At 38.7% G+C, this 24,963-nt stretch overlaps 1 protein-coding gene across 1 annotated transcript in view; it reads right to left on the bottom strand.

The window, feature by feature from the left end:
- Nucleotides 1–24,963, bottom strand: part of GAK (cyclin G associated kinase) — a 74,631-nt gene that overhangs the window by 10,487 nt on the left and 39,181 nt on the right. The window contains exons 14-25 of the mRNA XM_005154872.3: nucleotides 24,712–24,834; nucleotides 22,238–22,371; nucleotides 20,840–21,034; nucleotides 20,433–20,550; nucleotides 17,444–17,523; nucleotides 16,897–17,090; nucleotides 13,774–13,932; nucleotides 12,533–12,994; nucleotides 10,428–10,598; nucleotides 4,726–4,860; nucleotides 3,970–4,089; nucleotides 525–737 (exon numbers count right to left, since the gene is read on the bottom strand). Of these exons, the coding sequence (XP_005154929.2) occupies nucleotides 525–737; nucleotides 3,970–4,089; nucleotides 4,726–4,860; nucleotides 10,428–10,598; nucleotides 12,533–12,994; nucleotides 13,774–13,932; nucleotides 16,897–17,090; nucleotides 17,444–17,523; nucleotides 20,433–20,550; nucleotides 20,840–21,034; nucleotides 22,238–22,371; nucleotides 24,712–24,834 (2,104 nt within the window). The remainder of the gene's footprint in view (nucleotides 1–524; nucleotides 738–3,969; nucleotides 4,090–4,725; nucleotides 4,861–10,427; nucleotides 10,599–12,532; nucleotides 12,995–13,773; nucleotides 13,933–16,896; nucleotides 17,091–17,443; nucleotides 17,524–20,432; nucleotides 20,551–20,839; nucleotides 21,035–22,237; nucleotides 22,372–24,711; nucleotides 24,835–24,963) is intronic.

Here is a 24,963-nt window from a genome sequence, read left to right as displayed (position 1 = left end):
TCAAGAATGAGGAACCATAACAACCCTTGCACTATTTTAGCATTTCATCATGCTAAAGAAAATTGATATTTTCTTCCCTGTTCTCCAATCAGACTTTCCTGTGCTGCAACTCACACCCCCTGCCTTTCCATCCTGCCCATCTCTTTCCAGATACAGATCAAAAGAATAATTTCAACTTTCAGAAGTACCAGATGTTCATTTATATGCCAGTTAAATAAAGGGAGATATAATCCTAATATCAACACCTAATACCAACCAGGAAAATATTTTTTTCCAAGAATGTAGATGAGCCCCTGTCCACCCCTATACCTCTAGGTTTGCCTATTCAGTTAGAACATCTTACAGGACTGGTTCCAAAAATGATTCCACCTGCTCCCATCCCACCACTGTTTGAAACACAAGAATTTCCATTAAGTTTAACCTTAAACTAAGACTAGCTACTATTCTTCAGCTAAGAAGAATGTCGTATCTTTTTACTATGTGTATCACAAGCACCATTATAAGTAATATTTCAGAAAACTTACCAAAGCTTGGGGTTCTGACTCCTCTTTCTTCTCGTCCTCCAATAACGCTGAAGTTTACTGTATAATTTGGTTTAGCTGCTGTGCTGGATTTAGGCTGAGATTGCCATGAAGTACTTTGTGGTTTTGTGGATTTCTGCCACTGATTTCCCAGCTTCTGAGATGGAGCAGCCTTCTGACCAAAGCCACCAGTCAAGAGTCCACTACTGGAGGAACCTAACAATAAATGCTAAATTATTTGTTCAGCTCAGTATCTGTCACCTGTTTAACACAGGACAGACAGTTTTCTTGACACCTAACAGTGTATTACTATAGTGTCATTACAGTGATACCACTTTACAAGAGAAAGTGTAACAGAAAAGTGTAAAATGAAGTTAAGAGTCTCATTAACAAGTAACTTGGATGGCAGGAGCTAGAACCATTACTGAATTCATTACACTTCAACATCTGTTAATAAGCAAAGGACATGCAAGAAGTAATCATACAATCAAGAAAGTGTAAGACAAATAGTATCTTCAAGTATTTTCTCGTGATTTCTTGTACAACTGTTTAAGAAAGATGAGAAGGTTATTCGACAGCAACATTAGCAGGGAATGCTGCACATGGGCAAAAACCAATGAAGCCTGCAAGAGATACTGTTGTAATCACCCTGGTGTGATCTACAGGCCTGTACCAACAAATACAGACTAAATTTTTGGTATCCTATTTCCCATCATTAAACCCGTACGAATAACACTAAGTACTGTAGAACAGAAAAAAGGCCCTGTGTGTTCTACCAGCATAGCACGTGAAGCTGCTAAGAAATGTAAACAAACTGAGCAAAATGCAAACAAATCAATCTTTTAAATTAATTTTTCAGCTTTTTGTCTCCCTGATGAGACTAAACATTGTTTTGGTGGGTTTTTTTTATTAGAAACCAAGCTACCATTAAATTGCCCTTGACTGACTTCCTTTGGAAAGACTCTTAGAAACTCAGTTCCCTTGACAACTTACTTACACCTGGCATGTATCCATCACAGGATAAAAATAGCATGGTTGAATTTAGGTAAGTCTAGATTTTTTGGCAGAGAAACATTTTATACGCTTATGGCATCATAAAAGAGATTAAGACCTCACCATGTTGGAAGAATTCCCTAAAAACGAACATGAATTCAAGACTAGTGGTCAAATAAGGTTACACACCTGAAGCCTGCCAGAAAGTATAGTGAATGAAACACTAACACTTCAAAACAGAAGTCTTTATCACTTGGTCTTGAATGACAATCTTATGAACCCATCTCATTATTTCTTGAAGGAAGGTGAATTAGTATTTGCATCTCCACGATTAATCAACTGATGATGATTAACCTCTCAGCTAAAACACATACCAAGCCACTTTAAACTTGCTTTTACTTCCCACCCTACCTCCCCACCCTTTTATTCACCCTACAGCCTCAGAAAGAAAACACCCAAGCTTGTCTGAGTATACATAGAAATGTGAACTCAGTTTCCTCTTTCAGCTCTTCAACTCCCCTGATTGCTCTTATGTGGCTGCAGCTGCTCACATTTTTAACAGCTTACACAACAGGATGATCCCCAGGACCATTACAGTATACCATACTAAGCCTCTATATACCACACCTGATTAAAACCTACTATTGCAATGCAACACCTGATAAAACCTAGGATTGCACTGTTTTTTTCAGGAAAGCACACAACTGCATTGTCAACTCAGACTCTAGTCACTTCTAATTGGTGGACCTTGTTACCAGTCAGAGTACATGACCTCATACACTGAAAAAATAATCTAACTCCTCTGCGGCTCTAACTCCTCTGCGGCTCTAACTCAACTCTGCGGCTCTAACTCCTCTGCGGCTCTAACTCGCCAGTGCCTCACTATCATCAGTAATTTTCAGCATCACACTCTTACTTTCTGCTACAAAATTATTCCTTGAAGAGTATAAGAATACAAGCTATGACAGAACACTACTGGTATCCTACCAAAAACCTAATACACTACTACTAACTACCTTTAGCTATAATTCATTTTCTGTTTACATAGCATTCTCAATATAAGCAGCTTTCACTCTCATAACTCCTCTTCCAGAGTAATGACTTGTATGTGAAGGCCAAAAAAGTCCTTTGAAAAATGCATCAGTCTAAATTCTATTTCTTACAATTCCCTGAAAATTTAGTTCAAGCCCGAGAAGGCTTACTAGTATAATGACATGTGGCTAATTTTAAACACAGTCACTTTTCCTATTGAAAGCCTACTAACAGAACTAATGAACTGATCTAAATCCTGCTAAAACCAGTGCAGTTTCTTTCACTGGTTCAGTGTGTGCCATACCTACATCTCCAAGTGAAAGACAATTTTTTTTTTACTGCTACACTATAGATTTAACATGTTCATATTAACCTTAATTATTGAACTAGAAAGTTTTCGTAGATTTCTTTACTACTGAGCCTCCTTATTGGTACTGCTTCAACACTAGAATTTTGTGAGTAATTACCAACAGGCAACACAAAGAAGTCAAACATTGTATGTGACCTTGTGTTTATTTCACCAAGAGGGCAATCAATGCAATACACGCGGTAACTGCCAAGGCAACAGGACAAAACCTTCTGTGAGCTTCAGGCTAAAGGAAAAGAACATTCCTGCAATTCTGCAACTAAACAACTACAGCCTGTTCCAAATTCTTCCTTGGATTTCTGGTGGCTAGTCACATCAAACAGCAATTTCCTACCATGGCAGTGAAGTCCTGAAATGCAAAGACCTGTGCCCTTTCTATTGCCCTTAGTTTTTCTGCTGCTTAAGAATGCTGCAGGGCTAATTTCTGAGTCTTGGGTAAACATAACATCCTGGGACAAATGTTAAACTACAGTGTGTCTCATTTTCTGTAACTTTATGTGCACACCACTGCAAACTGACAAATGTTCATAATGCACAAGAATACCATGAGCAAGTATGGGCTTGATGTGTGTTCACACAAACATGACAGATTTGAGTAGCACAGCTAAGAAGGCATACTGAATTCAAAGAAGAGTATTGAATAAAAGGAAAACAACTGTCACTTGGTAACTAACAATTTAATCAAGTTTTCATTTATATCCTTCACAGATGGATCAATACTGATAAGAAACCTCGTGCCCAGTTACTGGAACAGCAACCCCTTGTTTCTCTTACCTTCTACAACTGGATTCTGAAGCAGTAAGTATTAATATTGTTTCTAAATCACAGCTGTGGTTATTTTCTGAATTATTACTCTGGATGTTTCACAAAATCTCTGTAAAGATTCAATCTTGTTGAGTCCGCTCTCAGCAACTACCTCAAGCTGGTTGTTAACTACTACAAGAAAACACTTTCCCTTATATAAGCTTATATAAGCTGTCAGCTACATTGACTGTTACATGAAGCAAATCAAACTCTAAAGGCATTAAGTATAGTCTCTTAAACTTAAGATCTTACCTGGAAGACTGGATCCAAGATTGGCAAGATCAGCAAAAGGATCAAAGTCTTGAGATTTTGTCTGGCTGAAAGACAGACCTGAAGACACACTGGACTGGCTCCCTGTGGTAAAAGCTTGACCTGTATAATAAGAAAAATAATACATACTTGGTGCTATTTCAGAATTGAGAGAATGAATAAAAGTACCATTTCCACAACACCCTGTGTAAACCTCCCCAGCATGCTGTTCCATGACACCTTTTACCACAAGAATCACCATTACTATAGGGACTGTAGCGACAGGGCAAGGGGTAATGGGTTCAAACTTAAACAGGGGAGGTTTAGATTGGATATAAGGAAGAAGTTCTTTACTGCAAGGGTGGTGAGGCACTGGAAAGGGTTGCCCAGGGAAGTTGTGAATGCTCCATCCCTGGTGGTGTTCAAGGCCAGGTTGGACAGAGCCTTGGGTGATATGGTTTAGTGTGAGGTGTCCCTGCCATTGGCTGGGGGGTTGGAATTAGATGATCTCAAGGTCCTTTCCAACCATTCTAACAATTCTGTGATTCTATAGACGACTGAAACAATTTGGTGGTTCTGCTTTGAACTTAACTCTAAAACTACAAAAGTGCCTTACTAAAGAGGCATTTAAGCACAAGAGCACAGAGTCCTTTAAGCAACAAAAGGCATGAGGACATGTTAAGCAGTTTGAGGTGATTAAATGACCAAGTCTGAAATATTTCTTATTCCTTCTAATGTAAAGATTTAATTTCATAATACCTTCAAAAAGAGGCTTCAACTGGGGTGACGCTACATTGCCAGATGCTGAGGCATCTGCCCAAGAATCCCATCCACCTAAGAGATCTGGGTGGCTCGTAGAAGATGGTATTTTAGGTGGCTCTGGTGTCAAATTTCCTGCAGCGGAAAAAACAATCTTTTGATTATTTTTTTAAGAAAGCCGTTACAATAATGGATATTTTGCCAACACCAATAGAACTGTGAAACAGATTGTCAGGTATAATGGCCAGCTACATGGCTTGCTTAAATTTCTCCATACCACACTCACACAGTCTTAAAAATGCCTCAGAAGGGTTTTACCACTGGAATCCCTTCATTTGTATTTGAAACATCCCATGCACTTCACAGAAAGGATATTTTCATGCACCAGTAATGCTGTGAACTATGACTAGCTAAGGGATAGCATGCTGTTGGTCCTGACAACACAGCAAGTAACCAGAAATTAGCAGCGACTCATGAAGTGGTGTTCCATATCACTCAGCAGTCTGGGTGCTACAGAGATGGAACCAGCTTACTTCAAACTGCAGGTTTGCCTACCCAAGGCCTCATCTGACAAACAGAGCTCTTGACAAACTAACATCCCCTTTAGGTTAAATACATGAATGAAGGCATGCAATTGAAGAGCAGGATACAGGCAGTGATCGATTCTGGGAAAAGACTGAGAATCACTACATCCACGGAAAAAGCTATTTTTCTACATTCAACACAAGACCAACACACCAACTGCAAACAGGCAATGAAACAGTCACATTCAAAGGATGCAAGGCTGCTTTCACAAACTAGAAAGCATCACATACAACACAAAGTTAAAACTTTCACCCCTGATGTTTGCAAATTATTCCACCCTCTCCCACACACAGTATAAGGCAAGCCATCCTCAGAGTGAGAGGTCCTAAGCATGGAACACTCAAAGCTTCAGGCCAGCTCTGTGCATTCCCTTTGAGCACAGCTTTCAGAGACTCAGTGAAGCAAGACAGCTTTTGAATGTAACTACCCCTTAAGTGCCATGACAACAGTCGGTGCTAAAGGAGAGGTGGTATTTCAGCAAAACCAGTATGTTTAGTGATGCTCTAAGACATTTTGAGGACCTAAAGTTTGGAAAGCTAACCCAGTCACCCTTATACAAATAGTGCCATTTTGATGCTTTTGGATGTTTTCACTACTACATCATGTTTTTTCACTTCTCTCAGCTTCTCAACTTTACATTCTGAATATTGATACCGAATCACAGAAGCCATTTTATCTTATTTGAGGAAACAATTTGAAGCAAATTAAGTATCTCCTCCACAAACTCAACCCACTAATCCTATGTATACTTAGATCTTACAGCTGCAAAGAGAACACATCAAATACTCCACAACAGATGTCTGCCAAGAGCCTGTATTACAGCATTCACCTCTGCTGCATGTAAAGGAAAATAGACTAAAATGTACAGTAGCTATCAAAGTCTTCTGAAGGTATAGTACAACTTTTAGCCCTTTCTCCAGACCCAAGCCTCATCTCCCTGCCTTTGAAACTATCAATAAAACAGCATTGTATTTGCCTCAGTACCCAGGACCCCAGCTATCTGCTACACAGCAGTGTCACTGGCTATAAACAAAGTATCTGAAAGTGTCTATTCATCAGTTGAAAAATCTGCTGCATCAGATGACACTCCCAACATTAAGCAGGCCTTGAATTAATATTAGTATTGATTTTAAGCTAAAAATAATTTTAGCTTATTAGCTCTGCTACTACAAGGTTTTTACAGGGCATGGGGAAATGAACCACCACATACATAATTAACTATTACAAACCAATTTGGGAGAAATGAGAATAAAGTAAACTACAGCTAAATGCATTCTGAAAGACTGAGAATACACTAGGGTAATCAGGTGTTTTATAACTGCTGGCATAACAGCCGTCAAGTTCACCACTTCCCCCATCCTGAACAAAGCAAGGAGCAGCCTACTGCTATGCACACTCCTAAATGCACTATGAATAGCATAAGCTCACATACATCCACTACACTTCCATCAGAAAAATATGAAACAATGGAGTACAGGAACATACTGAACAGAGATGTTCCTCCTGGAACTGTTTACTATTATGCTGTAGTATTTCTAGTTGTACAACTTAGGCATTACAATAGATTTTAACATCAAGAAATGATGTTACACATATTCTGATGAGGCATGACAAGACCACTTGCAGAATCCTTTGGTTTTATAACCTAGTACACTAGAATTCATACAGACGCATCAAGGTAAAGGAGCAGAGTATCTAAACAAAGGGTAAAACATGAAGTATAGCAAAATATTCCAGAAATTGAAGCAATTGAGATATTGGACAAGCAGATTCATTCCTGTTTGTCCCTTAAGTTCTTCATTAACATGCTTATTTATAACCCTTATCCATACAACAGCAAGCCACTGAAGGTCAGGGCACAGTTCTATACTAACACTGCTCAAACCAAACTAAAATAAAAGTAAGATGGTGGTAATCAGATGACACTTTCCATCTTCCAAATAAGAGACCTGTGTTTTACTACATCCTACACACAACTTCACATAAGGTTTTCTTTATTTAACTTATCTCTACAGGAAATCCTTTAATCACAGAGGACAACAGGATTTTCTGTGAACTAAGAGGCTGGTTTAGTATGATGCAAGGTTTTTTAACCATGTCTAAATCTTGACTGAGAACACGGTCATCACAGAAATTAACTTCCACTCTGGAGAAGACCTTGATTTCTTTTGATCACCTTCCATATCTCCTGCTATCTTTTTTATCAGATCATTCTGATACAGGGAAATACGTGCCTAACTCAACTTTTATTAGAGATTAACTGCTACTTGTATAGTCAAATATTCTCAAAAATGGTCACTGAACAGATACCTATTAAAGAAAAGTGGATACCCCTCCAGCCTCTGACAACAGCTTGCTTTTGCAAGTGAGGCTACTTAAGGGCAGGTTACCAATTCTGAAGTGAACAGTCATTTCACCTAATAGCTTCTCTGCCAAATTAGTACAGCTTCTCACAGAAAATTAAATTACCTTGTTAACACAATGCCATTTAGCAGCAAATGCTCAAAATTTTCTTAAGACAGAATTCCTTAACAGACTGGATATTCTTTAAGATCTATCTTTGCTACAAATTGAAATTATATTTCAAAACTCCTGTGCTTTTAAATTTCAAGCCACACTGAGAATTACAAACCCTGATTTGTAATTCTTGAACTTGTGTTCACTGAAACAGCTTTTCTCCTGGTATCTATAAATGTTTAGCAACTGTTTACTCCTGAAGAAAATTTATCACTAAAATTTAATTCTAGCCATTTATTACTGCTCCAATAATAGCCTAACAGCTGAACACTGACAGTGGTCTCCTTGAGGATGCAGGTACATACTTATACAGTAGAAATTCACATTTATGTCTTTTTCCAATTTAAATTTGGTACATAAAGTGGTTCTCTGATGTACAGATTGGAGCACCTCTAGCACGAGAATCGGCTGAGGGTGCTGCTATTGCTTAACCTGGAGAATAGAAGGACTGGGGGTGGGCAATCTTATCAATGTACATAAATACTTAACAGGAAGAAATAAAGACTGAGTCAGACTCTTCTCAGTGCTGCCCAGTGGAAGGACAAGAGAGACAATGGGCAAACCGGAACAGTTTCTTCTGTAAGTAGTCAAACACTGGCACAGGTACCCCCTAGAGGTCGTACAGTCTGCATTCCCAGAAATATAATGAAAATTGGCAAACACGTGGTCATTAGCAGCCTGCTTTCCTTGACCCTGCTTTGAGCAGGCCAACTAGCTAATCTCCAGAGGTCCCCGTCTCTGGAGTGGGTCAGATTTTGGCTGAGATAATGCTCCACAGATCAATACTGATTTAATCCTCTAATGAACAGAAAAAAACATCTGCTTGGTAACCCCATGCAGTGACAAGTGTCCTAACTAAAAGCTGCATAAAACTGACAGCTATAGAAGTACACAACTAAAAAAAATACAGCTGTTACTAACTTACAGGATAGAATAAAATTGTTGCAAAGGAAGCAGCAAGTGGGATCTTCTCAGGAGAATGAACCACAGATGGAATATAACTGCTTAAATACATTATAAAGCAAGTAATCAGCTAGCTAACCTTGCATTTTTTGAGGAGGAAGCCCTCACCTCAGCAAGGCAAATACGGCATCTTTCTTTTAATCCACTTTCTCTGTAGCTAACACTCAGACTGCATCACCCTTCAGGGTCAGGCATACCAACTGTCCAAGAAGGAGGAGCAACTCAAAACCATATGCAATATGCTCTGGGAAGACACTCCTGGATTCAGGGCAAGGGAGGCAATACCACCATTGCTAGCTACCTCCAATTTATATGTGGGGGTCTGTAGTGGTAACCTCTGAGGAGAGGCCTGTACTGCTCTGTGCTGGACACAACCATATCCAACAGCCATCTCCAACAGACCCACGCAGCTGAAGACACAGCTGAGCCCTTCAGTCAAAATGGGGAGGTCTCTAGGAAAACACAGGTAAACGTTAAAAAATGCTGCAGAGCAGCTGCGACAGGAGTGAAAACAGGATGAGAAACTGCCCTGCAGACCCCAAGGTCAGGGGAACAGGAGGAAGAGGAGCTCCAGGGGCCAGAACACAGATTCTGCTGCAGCCCATGGTGAAGACCACACTGGAACAAATATCCACACAGCAGCCTACGGGAGACTCCACACAGGTTGCATGCTCTGGATGAGGCTGCAGCCCATGGAAAAGAGCCCATGTGACAGCAGCCTCCTGGTAGGAGCTGTAGTCTCTTGAGGACCCACACTGGAGCAGTCTGTTCCTGAAGGACTGTATCCTAGAGACCCATCTTCTTGAAAGACTATCCCATGGAAAGGGCCTATGCAAGAGCAGGGGAACAGTGTGGGGATGAAAGAGCAGCAGAGAAGAAGAGATGTTACAGACTCCCATTCTTCCTCCCTATGAGGAAGACCCACGCTTTTGACAGACATTTAAAAAACAGCACTTCAGGCTCTACCACTCCGTTTTTGCAAGGTTTCTTTTTGAAGAATGAGCACGCTTAGCAGCTCTATTTTGTAACACTTTGGAAATAATATGCTTAGGATAGAGATATGAGAAGACCAAATATACCAAAGCTTTTTGTTTACATTAATAGATTTTAAAATAAATGCATGAGAAAAAGGCTTCATCAAGAATACATCAGAGAAATTAAGTGAAACAAGATTAACGTATTACATAACATACTCCATAAGTATATTACCAGACTGCATTCAGGTCATCAAGGTCCAAGCTATCCTCAGCTTGCATTTTAAGAACTGGTATACTATAACTTGACTTGCTCATTTCTCTTACAAGGCTTCTAGAAAATCTTTAAAAACTGAATGCGAGCTATCTAAAATTAAGTTCGCAGGTGTTTGTATACCCTCAGCTCTAAGAGCTCTCAGAGGAAATGACAGCTCCGAACAGAAGCAATGCTAGAAAACCGTTCATCATAAGTATCAGCATGACATTACATAGGATATGTTACTTGGTGCATTCATATCCACATTCTCAGAACACAGAGCTAATTAAAAGATCAGTCACAACAAGTGGATCTATTAAGGCAATAATCCACCTTGATTTAGCTGAAAGGCAAATGCACATAGCAGCAGAAACTGTTGAGAAACAGAACACTAAAAGCACACTTACCTAAATTCAAGAAATCTGAGCTGGAAGAAGGTGGAAGTGAACTGTGTGCAGAAGGAACTGTACTAGATGTAGATGTTGAAGTTGGATGCAGGAAGTCCCCAAAGAGATCTGGACCAGACAAGGCTTGATTGTCTGAACTTGATGACATTGTGAATGGATCAAAAGGGTCAGCTAAAAAATAAAGGGGGGGGGGGGGGATGGCACACCAAAAAAAAAAAATAACGAATTTTAGAACAAAGCTGATAAAGCCTTAGTCCTCTGGGAGCACAGACAAAGATTAGAGATCATGCTGATAACTGCAGCAGCTTTCTGAGAATTCTTCATGGCAGTTACCACCTGTCTCCTTCCTTTAGACATTCGTACTTTCATGTTGATATAAGAAGTATTTCAGCCATGTACAACAGGCACAGCTATGTCTTCAAACACAAATCCTTATCAAACCTGCATACATTCAATAACATTATTAATTTTATCCATGTAAGACACCTTACGTGAGCTACCAACTGCATAAAATACAAGAATTACATCTCTTAAATGCTCTATAATGTCAACTCTCTGGAGAGTTTAAACAAAACAGACTACTAAACTACTAAAAAGTATATTAAGTAAAACATTCATACTACCATTTTGACTCGAAGGCATTGGTGACTGGGGCAGAAAGCACGTCAACCCAAGACTGAAAACCAGCAGAAGCAAGGCTTTCAACAAGTCTCTAGTGATTACAGTGAAGAAAAAAAACTAACTGGAAGAGTATTTATAGTATGGGGCAACATGTGACAGTCAGCTTGAATTATGGTTTGTGATCCTCCCGTTTCTGCTGCCCCCTAGGGTCAAAATCGTCAAGAGCCCAGGGACTCCTGCCAGATTCATTCAGATGCTGAAGAGAAGGAATAATCCTGCCACAGTGCGCCAGCACATCCAGGGGTGATGACCACATTGTCCAAGACTCAGTATCACTTAAAAAAAAATCAAACCCTGAGTTGCCATCGAGCTATCTACTATGACATCGCATGTACACAAAACCTCAAGGACAAGTTTGATGTGAAAATGAAAATACCATAGTGGCCAAATATTCTTACTTCTGTATCTCTTACCCAATTCAAAAGTAGTTAGATACATGTAAGACTACTGTCCAGGCATTTAATGGAGAAAGGCATAAAGAAAAAAAAGCCATAAGGCTTCTCTTACAGGCTTTTGCTGATGTAAAAAAAAGTAAATTGATTTCACATACACCACAGTGATGAAAATCAATATTGAACTGCTTCAAAAGAAAGTAGTATTTTAAATAACCCCAATTCTCTACAAAAATACTCTTCAGGTGTATGTAGGTTAAAGCTTTTAGACCAAATAAATTATCTAATTATCTTTGCGCAAATAAACTAAACCTTGGAAATTTCACAGATTCTTTGACTAGTATCCTCCAAATCTGTTCAATGCAGGCAGAGAATGGCTACTCCCAAAAGTTTAGTCATGTGACAATGACAATGACAAAAAGCTATCCATTGGTAAGAGGAACAGAACCTCTAAAGTAAAACACCTATTTTAAATGTCAAATACCTAGCAGGGTGTAACATTCAGGGTACAGACCTGCCAACAACATCAGTAAATCCTGCAAGAAAATGCTTTCTAGTGGTATGCTACTGGTCTGAGCAGTAATCTACAGGATTTCCAGCTCCCTAGCAGTCTTAAATGATTAACACTCAAAAATCCCACACAGACGTTTGAGTTAAGCAGCACAGCTCTGTGCTACATCTAATGCTACTGCTTATATAAAGTGCAAGAAAGCAGTAATTCATTAGAATTATATTCTAATTGTTTAAGAATTGTTTAAGAATACTGAATCTCTTTTAAATTCAAACTTTGATTCTTTTCTGTTTACATGGTTTACAGCTAATAGGATATTGGCAACATAACATGATACCCAGATAACATACAGCAATTTCTCTCCTTCATGCAGTAGAAGCATCTATTCTATGCAGATTCTTGCTATAGACCCATATGTCTTCACTGTACTGATCAAAACACAGGACTCATTTTCTAAGCACAATGCAAGAAGCAGTTTTCACCCGCTGGCCAGCCAGAGCACTGATGCTAAATTTACATACCTGAAGACATGGCTGCTGCTGAAGATGTACCCTGAGTAGCAGTTGGACATTGACTGCTGAAAAAGAAATCTGTTCCTTGTCCAAGAAGATCCCCAGTGGGCTCTTGTGATGCATTACCCACAAACAGATTGTTCAACAAGTCCGCATTACTTGAAGAATTTGTTTCTGAGACAGGTTGTTTCTGTTGTACTGAAATATCAGAGTCTAGTCCCAGTAAGTACACATTTTCTTCAGGAAGAGATTTTTGTATTGGTGCAGATGAAGCTTCAAAATTGGCTTCAAAAAGCAACTCTCCTTCTGGAGTAACAGAGTCTTTTTCATCAATGCTTACTGCACTTTCTTCACTTGGAAATGTAGGGAATTCCTCATCTGAAGGCTCACTCTCCTCCCTATCATCCGACAGTTGAATACGATAATTTTTAGATGAACTGTCCTCTATTCCACTTTCTGGACTTTTCCCTTCTTGAATAAAAAGAAATAACATCTTTAGATTACCAGGATTCTTCTGCCAACGAGAATAAGCACAGACTTAAATGGTAAGATCATATGAGGTCAATCCTTAATTAAAGCTCACAAAAGAATTGATAAAAAAAGAATCAACTGATGCCTACCACCTCTTTGTACAGGGCAGGCAAAGGGGCAGCTCACTACCATATTTGCTACTCTGCAAAGGCAGATATTGTAGATTTTTTTCAAAATGAAACTGACTTCAACATTCATCTCAGAACACCATATCACTTACAGCTTAGAAGATTACTCACTAACTGCTGCTTTACTCAGTGACAGCATTTAATGACAGCATAAAGCAGTTACTGATGTTTTTTGCCATCAAAGCAGAACCCAGAAGGAGGGCTTACACACACACGGTAAAGTTAAGTTTTCTCAGTCCATACACACTGATACAGAGCCCACTGGTTAGTCTACTTTTCCTGTTCCTCAGCCATCCTAAGTGGAGCTGTGGGAATACAAAGGCTTCCTTGCAGACTTTTAAGATTACTGCAGAAAAAGAAAAATTCAGCTTAGCATTTAAATTACACACAATACCAAAAAAACGTTATTTGCTGTTTACCCAAGAGGAGTAGAAGTGCCACACGGAAACCTGCAGAGCTCACTCTTTAAACAGCTTTTCCTCATGTTCTGCTGAAATAGTGACTTTTGCTGCTTAAGAAGGCTTAAGCACTCACTGGAGGGTGTACAAGACAACAACACAACAGATAGTTACTTCAGAGGAAAACAGGTACCTTTCCAGTCCAGGGAATGAAAGAAGTTATTTGCATCAGTACTACTGCTGTGTGGGGACTCTGTATCAGTAGGTGCACCTTCTGAAGATTGTTCTAGTTGAGATGCTTCTGCTTCATACTGTGCAGTTGAACCTGGTTGTCTAGGCAGCTCCGGTTTCCCTGTAACACAGATTTTAAGCCAAAACCCTTACACAGAAACTTCTAAAACCCAATCCAGGTCCTAGCAGTTGGCTAGACTACAGTAAGACAACTGTCTCAAAGTATCCATTGCTCTGCAAAGCCAAAGTCATGCTACCAGCCCCAATTTGAAATTAGCATTATCGACTTTGTTTCTACTTAGAAGGTGGTGAGACCATAATGACAACATTTAGTTAAATCAGACTCATAGCAAAACACTGAAATATTTCATTTACATTTGCAGGGAAATGCAATTAAGACCTCACTTATACTAACCTTCCCCTAAAATATGCCAGAGCTATGAACAATGTCTGTAATAAGGAACAGAATATCAGAAAAGAGCAAATGCAGCTATAGGGAGACCCCAGAGTATACAGCCAGAGAAGAACACGAAGCTGTTAAACATCTAAAATGAATTAATACACTGTGTGCTGCAATTAACTACTCCTTAAATTTCTTATTTTACTGAGATCAGATATTAAGCGACTCTTGTGCAAGACTGAGTTGTGTTGAGTTACCTACTACTGTATCACCTCTCAAGAAGAAGAATTCCTCATGGCAAGAAGGAAGACTCCCTAAATTAGGAAGTGTACAACCACCCTTCCAAAAAAAAAAAGAAGAATGAATGCCTGGGAGAAAATTATGTGTCTAAATCTAAACTGGTAGAACACTTCACCTTCCTTTCACATACTCAGCTATTGCTTACAGAGCTGCTGAAAAATACAGTCTGCCTTAAAAACCACATACAAATGATCATACTTCCAGTATCTGAAGGGGGTCTATAAGGATGCTGGTGAGGGGCTATTCATTAGGGACTGTAGTGACAGGACAAGGGGTAATGGGTTAAAACTTAAACAGGGGAAGTTTAGATTGAAAATAAGGAAGAAATTCTTTACTATTTGGGTGATGAGGTGCTGGAATGGGTTGCCCAGGGAGGTTGTGAATGCTCCATCCCTGGCAGTGCTCAAGGCCAGGTTGGACGAAGCCTTGGGTGATATGGTTTAGTGTGAGGTGTCCCTGCCCATGAAGGGGGGGTTGGAACTAGATGATCTTAAGGTCCTTTCCAACCCTGACTATTCTATGATCCTATGATTCTATGGTTAATGATATAGTGCAAACTCAAGTTTAATAAGGCAAGTTTCATAAAACCTTTTCAAAGCACTTGTTCTTGTCCTGTTCCCTTCCCACCAGTTTTAAGAAGCATTTTCAGTGGAGTCTGAAACTCTTGTATTTAATTTATAAATCAGAAAATTAAAGCAACTTAAAAGTACGATTCATTTTTAGAGATCTGCAGTATCAGTGAAACATCTTAACTTTAGTAAGATGAGAGGTGTGTTCAGAAATTTGTTTGAATCTCTATAAACTAAATTAAATAGAAAATCACCTAAATCATAATATGAACCAAACATATGATTCTAAAAAAAAGCATGTAAGAGCAGCAACGACCTTGTAGCAAAAAAATGTAATTAAGTTGTACCATATTAAGGGGCAGAAAGTAAGAGCTTATGTATGGTATACTAAAATCACTATAGTAATCTCCATCATGCTTTTTATTCTGGAAGCAAAGAGAAGGCTTAAGGGCCTTAATGAAAATGTCAAAGCTAATTATTGATACCAGGAGAAGAAAGATTCTGAACAATATTAACTGGAATTAATGAAGGCATCTACAGATGAATCACAGAATATGTAGTATTAAAAAAAAAAAAAACATCTACTAGACCACATTAGAAGAAGTTTACAAACTGAATTACAGCATCCTACACCTGAGTCAGGGCAATCCCAGGCACAGCTACAGGTTGGGCAGAGAAGAGATTCAGAGCAGCCCTGCGGAGAAGGACCTGGGAGTGTTGGTGGATGAGAAAATGAACATGAGCTGGCTTCAGTGTGTGCTCACAGCCCAGAAAGCCAACCGTATCCTGGGCTGCATCAAAAGGAGCATGACCAGCAGGTCGAAGGAGGTGATCCTGCCCCTCTACTCTGCTCCTGTGAGACCTCACTTGGAGTATTGTGTGCAGTTCTGGTGCCCTCAACATAAAAAGGACATAGAGCTGTCAGAATACATCCAGAGGAGGGCCCCGAGGATGATCAGGGGACTGGAGCACCTCCCGTATGAAGACAGGCTGAGAAGGTTGGGGCTGTTCAGCCTGGAAAAGAGAAGGCTGCATGGAGACCTCATAGCAGCCTTCCAGTATTGAAGGGGGCCTATAAGGATGCTGCAGATGGACTCTTCATTAGGGACTGAAGTGATAGGACAAGGGGTAATGGATAAAAACTTAAACAGGAGAAGTTTAGATTGGATATAAGTAGGAAGTTCTTCACTGTAAGGGTGGTGAGGCACTGGAATGGGTTGCCCAAGGAAGCTGTGAATGCTCCATCCCTGGTGGTGTTCAAGGTCAGGCTGGACAGAGCCTTGGGTGACATGATTTAGTGAGAGGTGTTACTGCCCATGGCAGGCGGGCTGGAACTAGATGATCTTAAGGTCCTTTCCAACCTTAACTATTCTATGATTCTATGATTACTTGGGTGTACATAAAGACCTCAATAAATACATTTTTAGTGAAGACCATTTGTGAGGAATGCTCAGAAAATTTTAAGTGAAAGGATAATGGTGTCAGTTTAGCCAAATATAGTTCTTTTAAGACACATTGCCTACAAAACCTGGCTGTCACAATTTCGTTTGCTACAATCCCTGCCAGTAGTATATTCATACCTTTAAAGCCAGCATATGTAATGACAGTGGAGGAAGGACAAAGATAATTACAATCCATTACTGAAAGATAATTCATACTCTTTGCTACAATGCAAGCTTTTAGCTTTTATTTACAAAAAAAAACATCTTTTAGAATTCTTTCACTTAGAGAAACATCAGAAATTAAATAAAACCCTTCAACACTAAGTACATTAGAATCTTTGTCATATTATCTAGTTTTTCAAAAGATTCATTACCGAATTTGGATAAAATCTCTTGTTGTTCCTCTCGTGTGGAGAAAAGGATCTTGGGATTCAGTCCCTTTATATTCATGTTATCCCACGGTGGTTGTTCACAGCTAGGTCTGTCTCTGGGCTCTACCTCTACTTCCAGATTGACTTGAAACAAATCAGGATATTTTTCTTGTATATCACAGGCATCCAGATCATACCTACAAAGATGTACACAAGTAGATTGTTGATACTGACAGCTAACTTGATTATACTCACTGAAGTCCAAGACAAGACTTCAAAAGAAAAAATAGTATAAGGCTTAAAACATACTGTTATTTGTTTGCTTTTCCCATATAGTATAAATGGGTGGTATTTTGGTACAGAACTTTTTTTATCATGAACAAACCTTCAGTTTCCTTGGAGTAAGAAAACAGAAGAATCTTACTGCAGTCAAAGTCATTACTTTCTACACTGACTATATTCCTGCCCTGCCATATGTTGGCTTGGCAGGTTAAACTGTTAAATAAAACTTCTTCCAGTCTCCTACAGAAACACATAGGCAAAAACATACTTGGCAAATTTCACTGTGGTGGCATTTCGGGGCACAAAACCTGTGTGGAACTGAATCTGAAACATCTTCATTGAAGCCATCTGTTGAAAACAAGAAATACAGGGAAACTAAAAACACACATGAATAGTACACACAGTGCTGTGCCTTTAATGTAACACAAAATACTTTCAGTATTAAAATATAAAGTAGTTGTTTTGCTGCTGTTTAATTCCATGTACATTTTATTGTGAGATTTAAATGCCATTTAAGACAGAATATAGATAAATCAATTACTACCATAAAAAAGCAAAATACCTTAAAACCATATACATCTCATGACTAACCTCAAACAGGCGACTGAAGTCTGTTAAATATCTCCAGACCCTGTTCTAGATGGTGATACTGTGTGACCTTCGTTACTTTTCTAAACAACATACACTCAGAAAAGTACTAATCAAAAAATACATCACAGCACCTCCTGTATGAAGACAGGCTGAGAAAGATGGGGCTGTTCAGCCTGGAGAAGGCTGCATGGAAACCTCACAGCAGCCTTCCAGTATCTGAAGGGGGCCTACAGGGATGCTGGAGAGGGACTCTTCATTAGGGACTGTAGTGAGAGGACGAAGGGTAATGGGTTGAAACTTAATCAGCAGAGGTTTAGATTGGATATAAGGAAGAAATTCTTTACTGTGAGGGTGGTGAGGCACTGGAATGGGTTGCCCAAGGAAGCTGTGAATGCTCCATCCCTGGCGGTGTTCAAGGTCAGGTTGGACAGAGCCTTGGGTGACCTGGTTTAGTGTGAGGTGTCCCTGCCCATGGCAGGGGAGCTGGAACTAGATGATCTTAAGGTCCTCTCCAACCCTAACTATTCTATGATTCTCTATATAAAGGAGTCAATTCAGAACAGTTTTAAACACAGCACGCTTAAAAGGACACTTCATAGGACATGCAAAGAGGTCTTGTTTGAAAATTCTCAAGTCAGCCATTCATCCCAGTCAGATTATTCTGCTTTTCCAAACTGATTCATTATAATCATTCAACACTCCCAACTCTTTCTTCTGCTGACAAAAAATAAATCTACTTTTTTATGCCTGATCAGCATGCATGAGTCCAGAAAATGCTACTGTAGAAGATTCATGTATCTCCTGGTCTTGTACAAATCCAAATTACAGCAAAATGATAAAACCACAATATATTTGTTCCCTGTCTTTAGTACAACACATGTGGAATAGTCTTGCCAGTCTTTAACAAAGCAAGTCATACAATAATAGTCTAGGAAATACAATACAATAAAAGTAAACTATGGAATCTTTCCTTGTAAGTATGTAAGTATTGCATTTACTGAACATCATAACCAGAAGTCACATAACAGGCAAAGCATTGCCAGCACGCTGAAAATGAGGTGATCTTTCCCCTCTATCCCGCGCACATGAGGGCACATCTCAAGTCTCATACTGAGGAACCCAGCACTGGACACAAAAGAGGCATGGACATACTGAAGAAAGTTTCTCTGATCCATTCATCCCTACCCTGAACTACAAACGAAAACCAGAACACCCTGTTAAATCAGTTTCCTTAATCCCCTGCTATTCAAGACATTTCCTAGAAGATGAATCCTAACTTAATCTTCCCTCAACTGTGAGCAAGTGAGCAACAGTCACAGTGCCCAGATCTAGGCTCTTAAGAGCAATATAGAAACGTGGTCGTTGATTCCCATTACATTTCTGCAGAGGTTCAGGGGGCAATTTAAAGTATGTAAAACTAAGGACACATTGAATTATAACCATCAAAGCTCCAAACCAGGATAATCAAAAACACTATTGATATATAAGGTGTTGTAACATACAAATGATAAAATTCTAATCTTTTCCAACCAGTGAATAAATGCCAAAGAAACCACATCAAAGAAAACTTATCATCAGTGAAACTTGAGGGTCCACAAGGAGTGTAAGCCAACCGTAGTTGAGTTTTCATCAGTTGTGTACCTTCCTCACTGATGACCTTGAAAAATGCACTAGTTATTTTTGTACATTAGAGAATCATTTCCCTGAGCTTTCAGTTCTAAGGACTGTATCTTTCAGAACATCCTAACACTCTGGGAACATTAAGGAAGTCTTGTACCTCTGCAACACAACAAAATACCTTCCTACAAAGTAGAAAAAAACATAGGGAAAACTATTCATTTCAGTAATAGCTGATAAGTATGATTATGCTTGTTTGCCCCATATGTATGGAAACTGCCTGAAGAACCTCTGGATCAATTTTCACAATGCTCCAAGTTAACCTAAACTTTGCACTACCTTTTACATGGATCTCCAAGTTTAATTTGGGTTACTTGTCTGGAGTAAAAAGAAAAAAAAAATATATATATATATACACAACATGCTTCTTTTTTAGAAATTTGAAGACAGGCTTCATTAACAAGTTTTGTGATCTTGCAACATATTTGCATCCACAGTTGAATTAAAAAAGGAAACGTGCATTTTCACTAGAACAAAAACCAGCAAGAAAATCAGTTACAAAAAAACTCAACCTAGCTCTAGAAGTGAGTACAAAGACTACATGGACTACAAAGACTACAAATCCAAATGGATTTTTCTAACCTATTTATTACAAACAGTCCCTGGAATTTTACTTCTTTGAGTGGTGTTTTTGTCTTGGTTGCAGTTGGTGTGAACTGAATTAAAAAATTCTTGTTGCACAATTTAACAGATAACGACGCCTCAAAAAATAGCTAGAGGCTTTCCATGCAAGTATAATACACTACAACTACTGAAGTCATTTCCAGAAATGCTTATGAAAGCATCTACTTGCCGAGCACTAAGAATGGACATACTTACTAGGCTTGATAAGGCTGCATTCACAAGCAGGTTAAAACCTCACATATTTCTTTGGACAAAAAAAAAGCAAATAAAACCATGTCCTTCATGAGATCATAAATACAACTATGATACAAAACTGCAACCAGAAAAAGCGAATCCTTCATGTAGGCTGTTAAATTTGTCATTACCTTGGCTTGAAGTCGGCCTCCTAGTGTTGACCTGGCATGATAGATCACAATGAGAACATCTCCCTGGACTGTTATACCTAGTGGAATTACTGCTTTCCCATCTTCAATTTTAAACTCTCTGTAGAAAAGACACAGCAAGAGTTAATTTCATTCAACAAGAAAACCAGCATGTCATACCTTATGTTTAGTTTGGTTTCTCTAAGGCCCTCAATATCAACCCATAAAAATCTGCTCCAGTTAAGAATGAATTAGCTATAAATGGTTAAAACTTAAAAGCTGCTCCAAAAATAACAGTAACAGCTGCTTAGAGCAGAGCAACAGAGAAATTCACAGTAAGGACTTCACATTTAAGTTAGTCTAGAAAAATGAAACATGCTGTTTCAGCACAAATTATAACTTGTACTTACTTCATTTTGTCATATTCCTGGGAGGTAGTGGTTACTCTCTCATCACCTACATAAACTTCACAAAAAGGCCTGCAACCATTACGCTGCTTACTGAAAAGAGGAACAGGAGTCATGATGATTGATCTGACAAGGATGGGCTTGCTGTGAGGAATAATGGGCTCTTCAGCCATCATATCACACATATATTCAATGTATCTGCCAAAACCAAAAGGTACTAATTTAGTCAGAGAACCAAATTCTAAAATGGGTGAATTCATGGTCAAGTTACTTTCATTCATATCCAGCCACTGAGCACTGACAGATAACAATAAAACACTGGGAACACTTAACAGCACTTCCAGCAAATTATGTTCGAATTTTATAGAATTTCATGAAAATAGTTAAATAGAAACATGGAGAAATATTTATGATCCCTAGCCAGCTTCAATGTAAGGACGGAAACAGCTTCTGTACAAAAGCCTGCATCACAACAGAAATATACTCCCCAGAAAATTGAATACAGCACTCCATACGAACTCATCTGCATGTATGTCTCATCTTCGAAACAACTCCAGATACTGCCTTAGGTCTGTAGGTTGACATATAGTCACTTATGAAGCAAACTATCTACTCTTTCCAAAAGCCTTAAAACACTGAACTAAGGGAAGTATTTATTTTTTCTTACACATCAGATCAAAGTTGCACAGTTCTGAAGTTAGTTAGTCAAAACTTCCTACAGCCTTTAAGTTTATCCTCATTAGTAGAAGTTGCCTTTCAAAGGACCCATTAAATATACTCAAAGTAAATCTGTACAACACCATAATGTCACCTATATTTAACCCATCTTTCTAAATCTAATTCTTTATGTAGTAGTCACCCTTACAACCAGAGTTGCTACTGTGACTTCAGCATTTTAAGATTAAACAAATTGAACCATAGAATCAGTTTAAAGCATTCGGCAAAGTATATGAAATCCCCTCTGCATGCACTCCTTTGAAAAGCAGGAGGCATTCCTACCTAAACAGAAAAAAGATTAGTCTTTTCACAGAACTTGCATGTTCTGACACAGTAAAACCTACTGTAAGTCTAGCAAACATAGAATAAATACAAAATCCTCTTTCACATGTATAAGACTTGAGATCATTCAAAAGCATGATATACCCTTGTTTTCATTCCTAACATTTCCTCACTACAGGCTATACTTGACTCACTTTTAATAAGAACATAATGGGTAACTTACGGGCTCACGAAATTCAGAACTTTCTCTACTCATGATACGCCCATTTTTCCAAGTACTTAGCTATTCAGAGACACTACTGAAACAATACATCTTCCTAAAAAGCATCCTGTAAAAATAGTAGCATATTCACAACTGTGTAACCACTTGCTTCAACGATATCCTACAGACTGCTACCATACCTTTTATGAGAAGGCCAAATGCCAGGAGGACAACGCTTCATACTAAACATATAAACTGCAGCTTCAGCAGTAGTGAAGAGACGACAGAAACACAGGAAAGAACAAACTACCACAGCAGATGCTGCTCTTCCATCCTAAAAAAAAAAAAAAAAAAAGTTGTAACTATTATTAAACCTAGGGAAAAAAAGCATTACAAAAGTTACTGAAGAACATGCTCTCTCCTTATTTAATGTAATGAAGTCCAAGGTCGAGTGTGATAATTAGATTTTAAGGCTGTATTTGTGAAAAGTTTTATTGATTTCCATACCATACAAAAGATACTATATATCTGCTTGCTTAAATGTGAATTGCTTTAGCTTAAAACTGTTTTTGTCTTCATGTTATTATCACTAATACACATCCTTAAGTTTGTTTCCTGAATACTACTGGAAACCCCAGTTCAGTGCTGGTTTCAGTTGATAACCACAGACTTCTGCTACAGACGAAGTCTTAGGATTCAAAAGAGCTAAGCCACACCAAACTCTTCAGTCTTCTGACTTTAACTGCCCAACATTAGTAACTTGCCACAGACTAAGTGAAGGAAACAAGAACACTGAACTTTTTTCTGCAAGAACCACGGCTACGCTTATCTGAGACTACCCTTATGTTACGTAAGAGACTGAAGATTCAGGAGAGGTAAAGGCTGACAGAACAGGACCTCTCAAGGAGTTTTTGCTAGCTGTATGGAACAGGATTTTTTTGTAAATCATTTGTCATATAAGTGTGGAGGTGGGGTAGAAGAGATGCTTTTCTTCAACCATTTTTAATATATTCCCTTTAAAGCCAGGCTTCTATTCCAACCATTACCTAGATTAATGAAAAGAAAGTCTTCCAGCTAGATATTTAAAAAGCAGTTCAGCAAAAGTATCATTACTGTTGGTGTAAGTAGCAAGCCTAATGATTTCCAGAGGTCACTAAACTAGTTTGATCCTATGGGCTGGAACCTGCTTTTCAGTTAAATGTCACACACATGGAACAAAAATATTGTCCCTACACTGAAACGTCTACATTTATGACAAAATATTAAATACAATACTGATCAGCATAACAAGCAGTGACCTATGTACACTTGCATTACAAAGCCACTTCAAAATTCAAGCTTCACAGGGAGGGAAGAGAAATCATTATACAAAGAGGTCAGCAAGCAAGTTACAGCAAACCCTTTGCAACTATGACAAAGTCAGCCAACAACTTTACAAGACTTTAAAGACTACATTACAAACAGAAATGCAGGATTCAAAAAAAAAGAATATCTTACACATTAGTAAACAAAACTGATGACAGAACCTTGCACTTCAGAAAGAAGCTTGATAAGTTGCAAAATGGGAGCAAAAGAAATACTCCGGGACATAAGAGAGTAAGAATTTAAATTCTTCCCCATATGTTTTTACAGGGATGATGGATATTGGCCACAAAATCAAACAATCTTCAGGCATGAACAGTCCTTAAGGCAGCAATAAAAAAAAACCCAAACAATTACCAGAAAAATCTAGATTTTGAGCATAAGTTTTGTCCCAAAGCCTCAAAGAGCTAGAAGAGTTTTGTGTCTAAACTATTTTGAAAAGGAATAACCTTTAAAAATTAAAGTATAACCTTTCACTATGTGTATATAATTATCTTAATGTGGTTCATTTAAACACAGGTCAAACAGTTGTCTGAAGCACACTTAAAGAGCTGCAACATACCCAGTTGCAAGTCTTGGCCATTAAGTTCCACCAAGATAATCTTGTACTCACACCTTCTTAAAGCTGGGTAAATTTTCAAGGATTACCACCACTGCATGGCCCCAAATAATTACATACAGCTAAGTGTTACTGCAGATGCCCAGGAGTTACTCCAGTTTCTGCCCTATGTGCTACAGTCTTGTGATATCAGTAGAACACAGTGCCAGTTAAAACTAGAGCCCAGTCACTGCCAGTCCAGAAAGACCTAACTGCAGCTGAAGCAGGGAGCTGCCTTTTAAAGTTGTGTTCAACTGCTTGTTCCCAACTGGATCATTCATATTACAATGAAATATCTAAACTCACTGTGTTACTGCAGACCTCCACAGGAATGATTAAGAGATAAGGAAGCTGTACCTGGTTCTGAATCAATAGTAGCTGGAAATGCAGTGTACACTCACCTGTCATTCATAAAGCATGAACAAAGAAAGTAGAACACTGAAACAGTAGAGCTGATTCTCCCAAAGGCTACTTCGTTTTAGTCCCACCTATATAGAGCCTTCCATGCTATATGTAAGTAAGCATGTATTTTCTCCTTTGCCTAGGGAGAAAATTTATGCAAATAGCTTTCCTAGAAAGACAGTAGGATGGAATCAAACCCAGGCGTCACATTAAAGATAGTCAATAAAACTCACAAAGTGAGCAGATACTAGCATCCTTATTAAAAATTTAAAGTATTGAGCAAAGCATTTCAGGCTTTAGTCAATTTCTTACAAGGCAGTGCACAATGCAAACATTTTTCTGGTCTTGTTTCAGCCATAAATGCATATTCTTGCATATGCTATAGAGATTCTGAAGATTTGGTGCTCGTCTTGCTGGCCAGCCACATTCAGAAACCTGCAGCAAGAGAGGAACAGAGGTGAGAGATGAGATCACACAGTCACAAACATTTACATAGTATAAGCTGTGTGCATAAGATGCAATTTTATAATTTAATGCCACCTTCAGGTAGAAATTAAGCAAGAC

This window comes from Melopsittacus undulatus, chromosome Z, assembly GCF_012275295.1.
Source record: "Melopsittacus undulatus isolate bMelUnd1 chromosome Z, bMelUnd1.mat.Z, whole genome shotgun sequence".
Classification (NCBI taxonomy): domain Eukaryota; kingdom Metazoa; phylum Chordata; class Aves; order Psittaciformes; family Psittaculidae; genus Melopsittacus; species Melopsittacus undulatus.
This window is presented reverse-complemented; position numbering and strand designations above follow the sequence as displayed.